This window comes from Rhinopithecus roxellana, chromosome 2 (genome assembly GCF_007565055.1).
Source record: "Rhinopithecus roxellana isolate Shanxi Qingling chromosome 2, ASM756505v1, whole genome shotgun sequence".
Lineage (NCBI taxonomy): Eukaryota > Metazoa > Chordata > Mammalia > Primates > Cercopithecidae > Rhinopithecus > Rhinopithecus roxellana.
Genome location: NC_044550.1, coordinates 95,177,766 through 95,192,712, shown reverse-complemented (window position 1 = coordinate 95,192,712; position 14,947 = coordinate 95,177,766). Strand labels below are relative to the sequence as shown.

Sequence of the window (14,947 nt, the reverse complement as noted above, 5' to 3'; positions counted from 1 at the left end):
AAAATGCAATTTTATAATCTTATAGGACCACTGTCATGTATGTGGTCAGTGGCTGAACCACTGTTTTGCAGTGCATGACTACTGATGAAGGAAGGAGATAATAGTTACTTCTGTAAATAAAAAAAATCTTGCCAACTCACAATTCTATAACCGATTAGCACATTTCTCAAAAGCAATTGAAAAATACTTAGTAAAATAAAATGGAGGGAATTTGTAGCCATCAGACACTACAAGGAATGTTAAAGTACTTCAGGCCAAAGGAATATTATAGATGTCAGAAACTTGTATTTACACAAAGAAATAAAGTGCATAAAATAAAGGTAATTGCTCTAACAGATAACTAGCTGTTTAAAACAATAATAAAGTCAGGCACGGTGGCTCACGCCTGTAATCACCGCACTTTGGGAGGCCGAGGCGGGTGGATCACGAAGTCACCAGACTGAGACCATCCTGGCTAACACGGTGAAACTCCATCTCTACTAAAAAAAAAAATACAAAAAAAATTAGCCGGGCGTGGTGGCGGGCGCCTGTAGTCCCAGCTATCCGCAGGCTGGGGCAGGAGAATGGTGTCAACTGGGACGTGGAGCTGGCAGTGAGCCGAGATCGGGCCACTGCACTCCAGCCTGAGCGACAGAGCAAGACTCCATCTCAAAAAAAAAAAAAAAAAAAAAGTATTTTTCCAGCATATGTAAAAGTATTGCATGAATACAAGACCACAAAGAATCAGTGAGAATTGGGAATATACTATTACAAGGTTCTTAAACTGAAAGGGAAACAGTATAATTTCACTTAAAGGAGGCCTCAAATTATTTTCAAATGTATACTGTAAACCCCTGGAAGAACCACTAAAAAATGTTTTTAAAAGATGTATACAATAAGGCCAGGCATGATGGCTCATGCCTGTAATCCCAGCACTTTGGAAGGCCGAGGCAGGTGGATGACCGAGGTCAAGAGCAAGATAATCCTGGCTAACATGGTGAAACCCAGTTTCTATTAAAAGTACAAAAATTAGGCTGGACGCGGTGGCTCATGCCTATAATCCCAACACTTTGGGCAGCTGAGGCGGGCATATCACGAGGTCAAGAGATCAAGACCATCCTAGCCAACATAGTGAAACCCCGTTTCTACTAAAAATACAAAAATTAGCTGGGCATGGTGGTGTGTGCATGTAGTCTCAGCTATTTGAGAGGCTGAGGTTGCAGTGAGCCGAGACTGCACCACTGCACTCCAGCCTGGTGACACAGCGAGACTCCATCTCAAAAAACAAACAAAGAAACAAAAAACAACAACAACAAAAAAAACTAGCTGGGCGTGGTGGCACATACCTGTAGTCCCCGCTACTCAGGAGGCTGAGGCAGGAGAATCACTTGAACCTGGGAGGCAGAAGTTGCAATAAGCCAAGATTGCTCTACTACACTCCAGCCTGGTGACAGAGCAAGACTCTGTCTCAAAAAATAAATAAATAAAAAGTTAATAGAAGAGATTAAAATGTAATCATTAAAACATGGTTGATTAGGCCGGGCGCGGTGGCTCAAGCCTGTAATCCCAGCACTTTGGGAGGCCGAGACGGGCAGATCACGAGGTCAGGAGATCAAGACCATCCTGGCTAACACGGTGAAACCCCGTCTCTACTAAAAAATACAAAAAACTAGCCGGGCGAGGTGGCGGGCGCCTGTAGTCCCAGCCACTCGGAGGCTGAGGCAGGAGAATGGCATAAACCCGGGAGGCGGAGCTTGCAGTGAGCTGAGAACCGGCCACTGCACTCCAGCCCGGGCGACAGAGCGAGACTCCGTCTCAAAAAAAAAAAAAAAAAAAAAAAAACATGGTTGATTAAACCCAGAGAAGCAAGGCATGGTGATGTGTACCTATAGTCCCAGCTATTCGGGAGGCTGAGGCAGGAAGATCTCCTGAGCCCAGGAATTTGGGGATACAGTGGGCTATGACTGTGCTTGTGAATAGCTATTGAATGCTAGCCTGGGCAATATAGCCAGACCCTGTCTTAATCCTAGCACTTTTGAAGTCCGAGGTGGGTGGATCACTTGGAGCCAGGAGTTTGAGTCCAACCTGGGCAACATTAGTTAAGATCTTGTCTCCAATAAAAACAAAAAACAGAAAAGTCAAAATCAGCCTTCTTTTCAAGTTTCTATGAGATACTCACCAAGATAAACCACATCATAGGCTATGAAACATACCCTCACACATTTAAAGAATAGAAATCATACAAAATTAAAGTTGATATTATAGAAAAATCTCTGAGAAATCCACAAAAATGTGAAAATTAGTACACTTCTAAATACCCCTTGGGTCAAAGAGTAAGTCTCAGGAAAATTAAATATTTTGAGCAAAATACAAATACAGTATTTCCAGGGAAATTTATAGCATTAAATTTATAACATATATTAGAAAAGAAGATCTAAAATCAGTAACTTAACCCTTTACCTTAAGAAACTAGAGAGAAAAAAAGCAAATGTAACGCTTTTCAATGTAAAGCATACAGAAGGACGAAAATAAAAATTAGAGCAGAAATGAATAAAATTGAAATTAGAAACAAGACAGAAAAATCAACAAAACCAAAGCTGATTCTTTGAAAGATAAAAATAGAGGCAATAAATTGATAACTGCCACAAACGGCCCAACCTAGTATGGGACTTCAAATGCATGCTCTTTCCACTATCTCAGTGCCTTAGTTTCGGCAATGAGTAAGGAATAGAACAATTAGGAAGAAGCCTGATTATGTAGAGGAAATAGGGAAAAGAATATTATAGCAATGATTTCTTGGGACATAAGGTTGGTGGTGGAATATTAAGTAGCCAGAAACTGGCAAGAGGAGTGCAGAGTAGGGATGCTGGAAATACACAATTATATTTTTCATTTATAAAACCCTTTATCACTTACAAAAATAATTGTCTTTAAACCATGATTGTTTTCTGGTCCAAGGAAGCCACCGCGTTCACAGATCCTCAAATATTTCAGTCAATCCATATTTCTCTAATAACACATTTCACTAATGTCATCCTATTTTTGATGTCTACTATAATTAATTACTGTAATTTAGCCAGGAAGTATGTAATTTTATCTGGATTGGTTAAGATTAAGATAACTGGCCAGGCGTGGGGGCTCATGCCTGTAATCTCAGCACTTTGGGAGGCTGAGGCAGGTGGATCACTTGAGGTCAGGAGTTCAAGACCAGCCTGACCAATATAGTGAAACCCCGACTCTAACAAAAAATACAAAAATTGACCAGGCGTGGTGGCACATGTCTGTAATTCCAGCTACTTGGGAGGCTGAGGTGCAAGAAATTGCTTAAACCCAGGAGGCAGAGGCCGCATTTAGCAGAGATCACACCACTGCACTCCAGCCTGGGCAACAGAGCTAGACTCCATCTCAAAAAAATAAAAAATAAAAATAACTGAAGCATTGCAATAGTACCTGGAGCTTAAATTTATCCATTATAATGCCAGCTGACTTTGGGTGCAAGTTCCTGACCAAATTTGTGTAACCGACTAAATGTCATGCTTATAGAACATTTGTTTACCCTCATGTATTTCTTTTTTTTTTTTTTTTTTTTTTTTTTTGAGACAGAGTCTCGCTCTGTCGCCCGGGCTGGAGTGCAGTGGCCGGATCTCAGCTCACTGAAAGCTCCGCCTCCCGGGTTTACGCCATTCTCCTGCCTCAGCCTCCCGAGTAGCTGGGACTACAGGCGCCGGCCACCACGCCCAGCTAGTTTTTGTATTTTTTAGTAGAGACGGGGTTTCACCGTGTTAGCCAGGATGGTCTTGATCTCCTGACCTCGTGATCTGCCCGTCTCGGCCTCCCAAAGTGCTGGGATTACAGGCTTGAGCCACCGCGCCCAGCCTCCTCATGTATTTCATAATACATTGCAGATATAACTATATATTTCTCAATTTAAAAGGTTAAAAATACGTAAGAGTAAATTCTTTCAAAACTATAATTCCAGACCCTGCAAAACTTCTGATTAAATATCAGGATAGACTAAAGACATTTTCAGAGGCTGGGCATGGTGGCTCATGCCTGTAATCCCAGCACTTTGGGAAGCTGAGGTGGGTGGATCACAAGGTCAGAAGATGGAGACCATCCTGTCTAATATGATGAACCCCCGACTGTACTAAAAACACAAAAAAATTAGCGGGCCGTGGTGGTAGGCGCCTGTAGTCCCAGCTACTTGGGAGGCTGAGGCAGGAGAATGGCATGAACCCAGGAAGCAGAGCTTGCAGTGAGGTGAGATCACGCCACTGCACTCGAGCCTGGGCAACAGAGCAAGACTCCGTCTCAAACAAACAAACAAACAAACAAAAAAAGGTCTCAAAAACTTTATTTCCCATGAGCCTTATTAGAAAGCTACTGAAGGATGTGCTCCAATTAAACAAGAAACCAACTTCCAAATGGAAAAACATAGACAGGTAAAACAATTCAAGAGATGCCAAGAATATCTCCAAGATACCTGAGCAGCTGGCTTAGTGAACAAATGTGCCTGTGTTGCAGATTACAGGGCTCCTTGAGAGTATTCTGCAAGATGAAATGGCATAAAGCCAGATGCCTTTAAATGAATTCAGGAAATCAGACAAGTGCAGGGGACAGTTTGGGAATGAATTAAGAATAAGAACATGGAGCTCTTTCCTTTTGCAGCCATCACTGAAGTGGGAGCGGCCAAAATGAAGTTCAGTCCCTTTGTGACTTCTGACAGAAGCAAGAACCGCAAAAGGCATTTCAGTGCACCTTCCCATAGTCACAGGAAGACTTTGTCTTCCCTTCTTTCCAAATTGCTGAGACAGAAGTAGGACGTTTGATCCATGCCTATCCAATAGGATGATGAAGTTCAGGTTGTACGAGGACACTATAAAGGTCAGCAACTTGGCAAAGCAGTCCAGGTTTACAGGAAGAAATACGTCATCTACACTGAACAGGTGCAGTGGGAAAAGGCTAATGGCACAACTGTCCATGTAGGCATTCACGCCAGTAAGGTAGTTATCACTAGGCTAAAACTGGACAAAGACTGCAAAAAGATCCTTGAAAAGAAAGTCAAATCTCGCCAAGCAGAAAAAGAAAAGGGCAAATACAAGGAAGAAACAATTGAGAAGATGCAGGAATAAAGTAATCTTACATACAAGCTTCGGTTAAAACTTGAAATGAAAAAAAAAAAGAAAAAGAACATGGAAAACAAAGCATATTGACAATGAGATTATTTACTACAGGGAACAGTTACAGAAAAAACAAAATGCCAATCACTGCACAATGCATGGCTGAGAAATGAATGTTATTCAAATAGTCAAAATAAATGTGAGACAGTATTTTAAAATAAAAATGATAAATTATATTTCAATGGTATTGAAATAATCAAAATAAATATGAGAAAATATTCTAAAACAAAAATGATAAATTCTACTAGAAGGGCCACTGGGTGAAGGCTGTTCCAAATTCTTATCTTCCAAAGTGGGACATAATACTTCAAACTAAAAAATCCAAAAGTATTATTAGAATGTGATTTGGTGACTATAAAAAAGCTGAAAAGTTCAGAGTGGCTGCCTCTGAAAAGCTGGCAGGAATGGTTATAAAGTAATATTTGTAAATCAAAAAAATTTTGTAAACAATAATTGAAACTATAAACCTAGATTTTTAAAAACTGTGCTTTTGGGCTGGGTGCAGTGGCTCACGTCTGTAATCCCAGCTCTTTGGGAGGCCGAGGTGGGCAGAACACCTGAGGTCAGGAGTTCAAGACCAGAGTGGCCAACATGGTGAAACTCCGTCTCTACTAAAAACACAAAAAGTAGCCAGGTGTGGTAGTGGGAGCCTATAATCCCAGCTACACTGGAGGCTGAGGCACGAGAATCGCTTGAACCTGGGAGGCAGAGGTTGCAGTGAGCCAAGATAGGGCCATTGCACTCAAGCCTAGGCAACAGAGCGAGACTCCATCTCAAAAAAAGAAAGAAAGAAAGAAAAGAAAGAAAGAAAGAAAGGAGAAAGGAAAGGAAGGAAAGGAAGAAAGGAAAGAAAGGAAAGAAAAGAAAAGAAAGAAAAGAAAGAAAGAAAGACAGATGATCAACAGCTTACACAGGAAGAAATATCGATGTCTCTATTTGCCCATGACATGACTACCTCTGCAGAAAATCCAATGGAATCTACATAAGAGCTCCTAGAAGTGAGTTTAGCAAGCTTATAGGAAATAAGATTAATGCACAAAAATCAATTTCTACATTCTAGTAATGAACAATTAGAATTGAAATAATCAACATAAAAATATCAAATACTTAAGGACAAATCTGACAAAAGATGCTAAACACATGTACATTGAAAACTACACATTTCAGACAAGTTAATGACATAAAAACTGATGGAACAGACTAGATTCATTGTCTCAGTTATGTCTGCCAGCTGACGTGTTAAGATGTTAATTTTCTCCACATTAATCTAAAAAGATACAACATAATCCCATCAAAAGCTCACCAGTCTTTTTTGTTGACACAAGTTTTTCCAAATGTCACATATGTGATCTATTGAATGATATTAATCTCTGAATTAACATAAACCTAAGGAGGAAAACATGGAACTAAGTTAAGATGGATTCTGAGACTAGAGATCAGTTCCCAAAGTGAAGTGAAGGACAGGAGCTGAACAGCACTAGAAGGTACTCTGTCCGGAGGGAACAGAAGAAGATTATTTACTGGTTGTGTATATACGTGTGTGTGGTAGAGGAGGATGTTAAGAGTGCCATCTCATTTTCTTTCCTTTGTTTTTGAGATTGAGTTTCGCTCTTGTCGCCCAGGCTGGAGTGCAATGGCCCAATCTCGGCTCACTGCAACCTTCGCCTCCCGGGTTCAAGAGATTCTCCTGCCTCAGCATCCTGAGTAGCTGGGATTACAGGCATGTGCTTCTACGTGCGACAATTTTTTTTGTTTTGTTTTTGAGATGGAGTCTTGCTCTGTCGCACAGGCTGGAGTGCAACGGCGCAATCTCGACTCACTGCAAACTCTGCCTCCAGGGTTCACATCATTCTCCTGCCTCAGCCTCCCGAGTAGGTGCGACTACAGGCGCCCGCCACAATGCCTGGCTAATTTTCTTTTGTAGTTTTAGTAGAGACAGGGTTTCACTGTGTTAGCCAGGATGGTCTTGATCTCCTGACCTTGTGATCCACCTGCCTCGGCCTCCCAATAATTTTTTTGTATTTTTAGTAGAGACAGGGTTTCACCATTTTGGCCAGTATGCTCTCAAACTCCTGACCTCAGGTGATCGGCCCACCTTCACCTCCCAAAGTGCTAGGATTACAGGCGTGAGCCAATGCACCCGACCGACATCTCAGTTTCTATAGGACTAAGGCAGTACTGACAAAGACGCACAGAATAAAAAAGTTACTTAGGAATACTGAGGTAAACAGATGAAAGGGGAAAGTGGCACTGGGCATGGTGGTTAATGCCTGTAATCCCAGTGCTTTGGGAGGCTGAAGCAGGATTTACTGCGTGAGGCCATAAGTTCAAGACCAGCCTGGGCAAAACAGAAAAAAAGAAAGAAAATTTTAATTTAAAAAAAAAAAAAAAAAGTTGATAGTGGCTATATTTACATATCAGGTAGTCCAAGAGTAATGATGAATGCCTTTAATAAAGACTTAATCTTGGACGGGCGCAGTGTCTCAGGCCTATAATCCCAGCACTTTGCAAGGCCAAGGCAGGTGGATCACCTGAGGTCGGGAGTTCGAGACCAGCCTGACCAACATAGAGAAACCACGTCTCTACTAAAAATTCAAAATAAGCCAGGCATGGTGGTGCATGCCTGTAATCCCAGCTACTCAGGAGGCTGAGGCAGGAGAATCACTTGAAGCCAGGAGGCAGAGGTTGCAGTGAGCCGAGATCGCACCACTGCACTCCAGCCTGGGTAACAGAGTGAGCCTCCATCTCAAAAAAAAAAAAAAAAAAAAAAAAAAAAAAAAAAAAAAAAAAAAATACTTAATCTTAAAGGAAAAATATATAGGCAACACAGAAAAAACATTATTGGGCTTCTATTGGCAATTATAGGAGTAATAGTTTTCTTATATAATACATTCCTTCAGTAATATATTTTTCAAGTATTTTGTCTTAGAATTTCTAAGGTAGTTTGTCACTGACCCCGTAATTTTTTTTTTTTTTTTTTTTCTTTAGAGGGAGTTTCACTCTTGTTGCCCAGGCTACAGGCTGGAGTTGCCCAGGCTTACAGGCATGCGCCACCACGCCCAGCTAATGTAGTATTTTTAGTAGAGATGGGATTTTTCCATATTGATTAGGCTGGTCTTGAACTCTCAACCTCATGTGATCTGCCTGCCTCGGCCTTCCAAAGTGCTGGGATTATAGTCCTGAGCTACCACGCCCGACCGACTCCATAATTTATAATAAAGTAGGTCCTATAATCACTTATTTTTAGAAGTTGCTGAAACTGAGATATAAACGATTCTGTTTTTTTAGGGGGAAAACTGGACAAATTACAGAATGGCCAAAACTAGATTCACTGGCTCAGTTATGTCTAATAGTTGAAACAAAATGACAGTCTTTTAATAGTTCTTCATTCAGAATCTGTTACTGTAGAAATTTTAAGAGGTCTTGAGTCAGTTCCAGTATAAAAATAAGGCCAAAGTGCTCCTGTAAAATCCTCATTAAAAGTATAGAGAAGAGATCTATCATTCAAATTATAAAAGGAAACCTCATTCATTTCATAGTCTAAAAAAATGCCAATCTTTCTAGGTGTTACTTTGGGCAGCAGAATAATTTCCTTATGGCCCAATACAATATAATTATTCTGACTAGATCACCAAATTCCCCATAGTCCATCCTGTACTAAAATTGGTTGACTCTTCCTCCTTCTGGGAAGAGAGTCATTACAGACACCAAGAATCCATTCAGGCTTGTCTTTCACTTCTACTTCCCAGTACTGCCTGCCACAACTATATCCCTTAGAACCCAGGACAGCTGGCAGGACATAAAATCTTCTTGGGTTACGAGGTAAGTTTTGTGTTGTATTTCCATACCGCACAGTTTTTCTATCTTCTGAGACTATAAGTTTACGATGTGCTGTTTCAGGATCTAGAATTACATCTACTTGAAATCGCTTGATAATTTTGTTTAGGCCAGAATATTGTGGAGGCAGATGGTAACCATATTCTTTCAATTTGAATGAAAAAGGTTCAGGGAATTTTAAATTTTTATATCTGTGATAGATATCCTTAACATTAGCCAGTAATTCCAGTTCTGACTTCACAGGTATGCTCTCTATCTCCTTTAGTAGATATTTTAATGAGGAGGTATAATCTGAAAATTTTGTTAGGCTTTCATTTAGTTGTGCTAAAATATCCATGTCTTCATCTTGTAATTGCCTAAGAACAGTCTCTTGCTCATTTTGCAGAAATAACCTAAGTTGCTCAAATTCAGACTTGACTTCTTCTGCCCTATGTTTTACCTGTTTCTTCAGTTCCAGTGATTTTCTGGTTTGTATAGTTATGACTTTTTCAATTAGTTCCACTCTCTCCTTCCACAGTGCATTGTATTCCTCCAGTTGTTTCCTATGATACGAGGCAGCCTTCTTTATGGGCCAAACACAGTGATGCTGGTGATCAGTGGAGAAACTGCACCTTGGACATAAAAGCTCTAGGTCTTTCTGACAGAAGAAAGTCAAAAGCTGATTATGCTTCTTATACACATGCTTCTCTTCCTGCCTCTTCCTCTTGCTTCTTATCTGGAGTTGCTTAGCAAGTTCAAACTACCCAGCTGGGGATTGCTTACAAATTTCCTTTCTGGACAGCAAAAGTGGCAAAATGGGCAGGGGAAACTATCATCTAGATCTTCCAGGACATAATGATGCAGGAGAGACAGAAGTTATGCCCGCAGCTGATGGTCACTGGGTCTTTCAAGTAGTCCAGACAGATGGGACAGCTAGCCTCTGCTCGGAGGTCAGCCAGGGCCGCCACAAATTCCATTGAGCCTTGAACAAAGATGGTAGGTAAGATAATTCTTTTGGTTTAGCAAGGCCTAGCTCTCTAGAGCTCATGACCCACTAGGTCTGGGGAAGAAGTGGATACCTTCCTCAGACCTTGAAATCTGGCCAGCTTTCAGTTTTACTGACTTGGCATGTGGCAGCTTCTGGAAACTTGTTAAGCCCTCAATCTGTTCATAACTCCCCATAAGTCAGGACAACATTTTGTACCTTAGCTCACCATTCAGAGCCCTTCATATTTCATTATCTTCACCTGGCTACAGTCCCCTAAAGTACTGGGCCAAAACCATCCAACCAACCAACCTAGATGCCCTGCTTTCCCTCTTCACAAACCACTTGCTGCATAGATTACCCTACCCTCACTTCTTTCCTAGGACTAAGTTTTGGTCCTTCTAGAGACTCAGCCCAAGAGAAATGTTCTCTAAGATAATTTATTATATGTCAGGTACTATGCTAAGGATCTAGGATCTTCCACATAGTCACAGGTTCAACTAAACCATCAGAACAACTCCGTAAGTTAGGAGCTATCATCCTCAATTAGAGCTGTAAAAGCAGAGTCTACAAGAATTTAACACGCTTATCCAACATTATGCTAATTGGCATAACCATTGGCATGATACTCAATCACTAAGCTGTACTGCTCCTTCTTTACGCTCCTACATCATCCTATGCATCTCTCTATATATCAAATCACCTTACATTTTTTATATTTGATATGTTCAGTTGATCATATTTAATAACTTACCCCCATTTTTTTTTTTTTTAGCTGGAGTTTTTCACTCGTCACCCAGGCTGGAGTGCAATGGCACAATCTTGGCACAGTGTAGCCTCTGTCTCCCAGGTTCAAGTGATTCTCCTGCCTCACACTCCCAAGTAGCTGGGATTACAGGCATGTACCACCGCGCCTGGCTAATTTTTTCTATTTAGTAGAGATGGGGTTTCACCATGTTGGTCAGGCTGGTCTCAAACACCCACCTTGGCCTCCCAAAGTGCTGGGATCACAGGTGTGAGCCACCGTGCCTGGCCAACATATCCCAAATATTTTAATGGGTTAAAATGGGCTTATTGATCCAACACTACAATGGTGAAAAAAGAAAAAATACAAATTGACAGATAGCAATACCTAACAGAATTGGGTATTCATCCAATGGTAACACTTAACTAGTTACATGTACTTCGTCAAGTTAATTTCTCTGAGTTTCACTTCTCAGAAAGTAGGAAAAAATACTATATTACGTTTTAAGCATAAATGAATAAATTAAGACACCTGCCACAGTCCTTGGCATTTAATACATATACAGTAAAAAGTATTATAGGCTGGGCACGGTGGTTCACGCCAGTAATCCCAGCACTCTGGGAGGCCCAGGCAGGTGGATCACCTGGGGTCAGGAGTTCGAGACCAGCCTGGCTAACATGGTGAAACCTTGTCTCTACTAAAAATACAATACAATATACAATACAATACAGCTGGGCATGGTGGCAGGTGCCTGTAATCCCAGCTACTCAGGAGGCTGAGGCAGGAGAATCACTTCAACCTGGGAGGCGGAGGTTGCAGTGAGCTGAGATCATGCCATTGCACTCCAGCCTGGATGACAAGAGTGAAACTGTCTCAAAAACAAAAATAAATAAAAAGTATTATAAGGGCCGGGCGCGGTGGCTCAAGCCTGTAATCCCAGCACTTCGGGAGGCCGAGACGGGCGGATCACAAGGTCAGGAGATCGAGACCATCCTGGCTAACCCGGTGAAACCCCGTCTCTACTAAAAAATACAAAAAAAAAAAAACTAGCCGGGTGAGGTGGCGGGCGCCTATAGTCCCAGCTACTCGGGAAGCTGAGGCAGGAGAATGGCGTGAACCCGAAAGGCGGAGCTTGCAGTGAGCTGAGATCCGGCCACTGCACTCCAGTTTGGGCGACAGAGCGAGACTCCGTCTCAAAAAAAAAAAAAAAAAAAAAAAAAAAGTATTATAAGACAATCTCAGAAAATCTCAAGAGCACATACAAATTTAGGTGAATCCATATAATTCTATTATCCCATGTTATATTTTATTACATGAAATACATACATATATAGAGATATGTATATTTACTTGCATATAAAGCACATTTGGCCAGGCATGTTGGCTCACACCTGTAAGCCCAGCACTTTTGGAGGACAAGGCAGCAGATCACTTGAGATCAGGAGTTCGAGACCAGCCTGGCCTCATGGTAAAACCCTGTCTCTACTGAAAATACAAAAATTAGCTGGGTATGGGTGTGGTGGCATACACCTGTAATCCCAGGTACTTGGAAGTCTGAGACAGGAGAATCACTTGAACCCAGGACGTGGAGTTTGCAGTGAGCTGAGATCATGTCACTGCACTCCAACCTGGACAACAGAGCAAGATTCTGTTTCAAAAAAAACCCCAAAGCACATTAATATTTAACCTAAAAGTTGTTATGTCTTATAAGGTTGCTAATCTTCAAATGATTGATAAAGGCAGTAACTTCCAACAGGTTCACTGTAGTAGTGGTGTGCTTCAGAAATTTTCCTATACTAATTCTGGAGTAAGACAGAAATTTCAGGATTTTAAAATATATCCTTTACTTTAAATAGTCAGCCCTCTGTATCAGCAAGTTCAGTATCCACTCTAACACAATCGACTGTGGATACAATTGAAAACACAGTATTCCTGGGATGCAGAATCTGCATCCATTGGTCTTGAGCATTCACGGATTTTGGTATCTTCAGGGTGCCCTGGAACCAATACCCTGTGTATATCCAAGGATTAGAGTACATTTAACTTGTGAAAAATTCGAACACAGAACTACAAAAAATAAGGACAATGGCCGGGCATGGTGGCTCACAATTGTCATCCCAAAACTTTGGGAGGCAAGGTGGGTAGATCCCTTGAGCCCAGGAGTTCGAGGCCAGTTTGAGCAAAATGTCAAAATCTCATCTCAAGAAAGGGAAGGGGAAGGGGAAAGGAAAGGAAAAAAAAAAAGGAAAAAGGAAAGGAAAAGAAAAGAAGAAAAGAGAGGAGAAAGAAAGAAAATAAAGAATACTGTCTCTTATAAACTGCTCTTCCCACCATCCCACACTAAGTGAGGATATGGTAACTCCCAATTCTTAATACTTTTTTTTTTTTCCCACGCGGAGTCCCACTCTGTCTTCCAGGCTGAGGGGTAGTGGCACGATCTTGCCTCATTGTAACCTCCACCTCCTGGATTCAAGTGATTCTCCTGCCTCAGCCTCCCGAGTAGCTGGGATTACAGGCATGTGCCACTACACCTGGCTAATTTTTGTACTTCTAGTAGAGGTGGAAAGGTTTCGCCATGTTGGCCAGGCTAGTCTTGAACTCCTGGCCTCAGGTGATCTACCCACCTCGGCCCCCCAAAGTGCTGGGATTACAGGTCTGAGCCACTGCGCCTGGCCTGCTACTTTCAAATGGGTACTTTTGAGCAGAGCAAGAAAGACAGAAAGTGCGTGGGAATAGGGATGAGGTTGTATAGGGTGTTCAGTGCCAGGCCTCTGAGCCCAAGCTAAGCCATCATATCCCCAGTAACCTGCACGTAGACATCCAGATGGCCTGAAGCCACTGAAGAGCCACAGAAGTGAAAATAGTGCTTAACTGATGACATTCCACCATTGTGATTTGTTTCTACCCCACCCTAACTGATCAATGTTCTTTATAATCTTCCCCACCCTTGAGAATGTACTTTGTGAGATCCACCCCCCTGCCCCCAGAACATTGCTCAACTCCACCGCCTATACCAAAACCTGTAAGAAGTCATGATAATCCCATCACCTTTGCTGACTCCTTTTTCGGACTAAGCCCACCTGCACCCAGGTGAAATAAACATCCATGTTGCTCACACAAAGCCTGTTTGGTGATCTCTTCACACGGACACATGAAACACTCAGAGATTGGAAAAAACTGAGGCTGAAGAAATTTTAAGAATCTTGCCCAATGTCAACAGTTAGTAAACTGCAGAGCATCATTACAAAAAATTGTAAAATCAGAAGAAAAAATATATTTTTAAGAAAACATGAGGCCGGGCGCGGTGGCTCAAGCCTGTAATCCCAGCACTTTGGGAGGCCGAGGCTGGCGGATCACGAGGTCAGGAGATCGAGACCATCCTGGCTAACACGGGTGAAACCCCGTCTCTAGTAAAAAATACAAAAAACTAGCCGGGCGAGGTGGCGGGCGCCTGTAGTCCCAGCTACTCGGGAGGCTGAGGCAGGAGAATGGCATAAACCCGGGAGGCGGAGCTTGTAGTGAGCTGAGATCCAGCCACTGCACTCCAGCCTGGGCCACAGAGACTCCGTCTCAAAAAAAAAAAAAAAAAAGAAAACATGTATAAAAAAGGACTCTAGCACGGTGCAAAGGACACGAGAGGTATTCACTCCAGGTATCATTGTGTCCCCCTTCCCCTAATCATACACACAAAGCAGTCTTCTCTACTATTTAAAATCAGGACATTAAGTGAACAGAACAGCTCTGTACACACGGTCACCACCCTAGTTTAAAACACTTATGTCTCTCTCCTAGATACACAATGGTGCCTCCAATTTCTTAAGTCTGTAGCTAAATTGATCTTTTCAAATACAAATAGAATCCTTTCATCTTCCAAGTGAAAACATTCCACTGGTCTTTTATTACTTTATGGAGGCAGTTCTCAAACCTTACCTTGCATTATAATAACGTGGAGGTCTTGGTGTAAGATTGCTTGGGCCACCTCCCCAGCTTCTGATTCAGTAGGGCTATTTTTTTCCTAGGTTCCCAGGTGATGTTGCTGGCCTGCGGACTGTACTTTGTGAACCTACGCTTTAAGGAAAACAAAGTAAAAAGATCCATTAAGTCTAGCCGGAGTTTTTTGCCTAGCTCCCCATCATGTCATATATCACAGTTATAATGTGATTTTACAGCTACTCTGCAATTCTTTACCTAACGTGTAAAAATCCCTCACCAGGCAGCAAGCTTATTGGTGGGAATATGTCT

General features: G+C 41.8%; 2 protein-coding genes across 2 annotated transcripts in view; both read right to left on the bottom strand.

Annotated features, from left to right (window-relative positions):
• Window positions 1-1,341: 1,341 nt before the first annotated feature.
• Window positions 1,342-9,952, bottom strand: TRIM61 (tripartite motif containing 61). Its single transcript, XM_010364586.2, is given in 4 exon segments — window positions 1,342-1,446; window positions 9,436-9,734; window positions 9,737-9,820; window positions 9,823-9,952. Coding segments are annotated over 4 exon segments (618 nt in total).
• Window positions 9,953-14,652: 4,700 nt separating this feature from the next.
• Window positions 14,653-14,947, bottom strand: part of APELA (apelin receptor early endogenous ligand) — a 35,851-nt gene continuing 35,556 nt past the window's right edge. The window contains exon 3 of the mRNA XM_010364588.2: window positions 14,653-14,773. The gene's annotated coding sequence lies outside the window, so the exon portion shown is untranslated. The remainder of the gene's footprint in view (window positions 14,774-14,947) is intronic.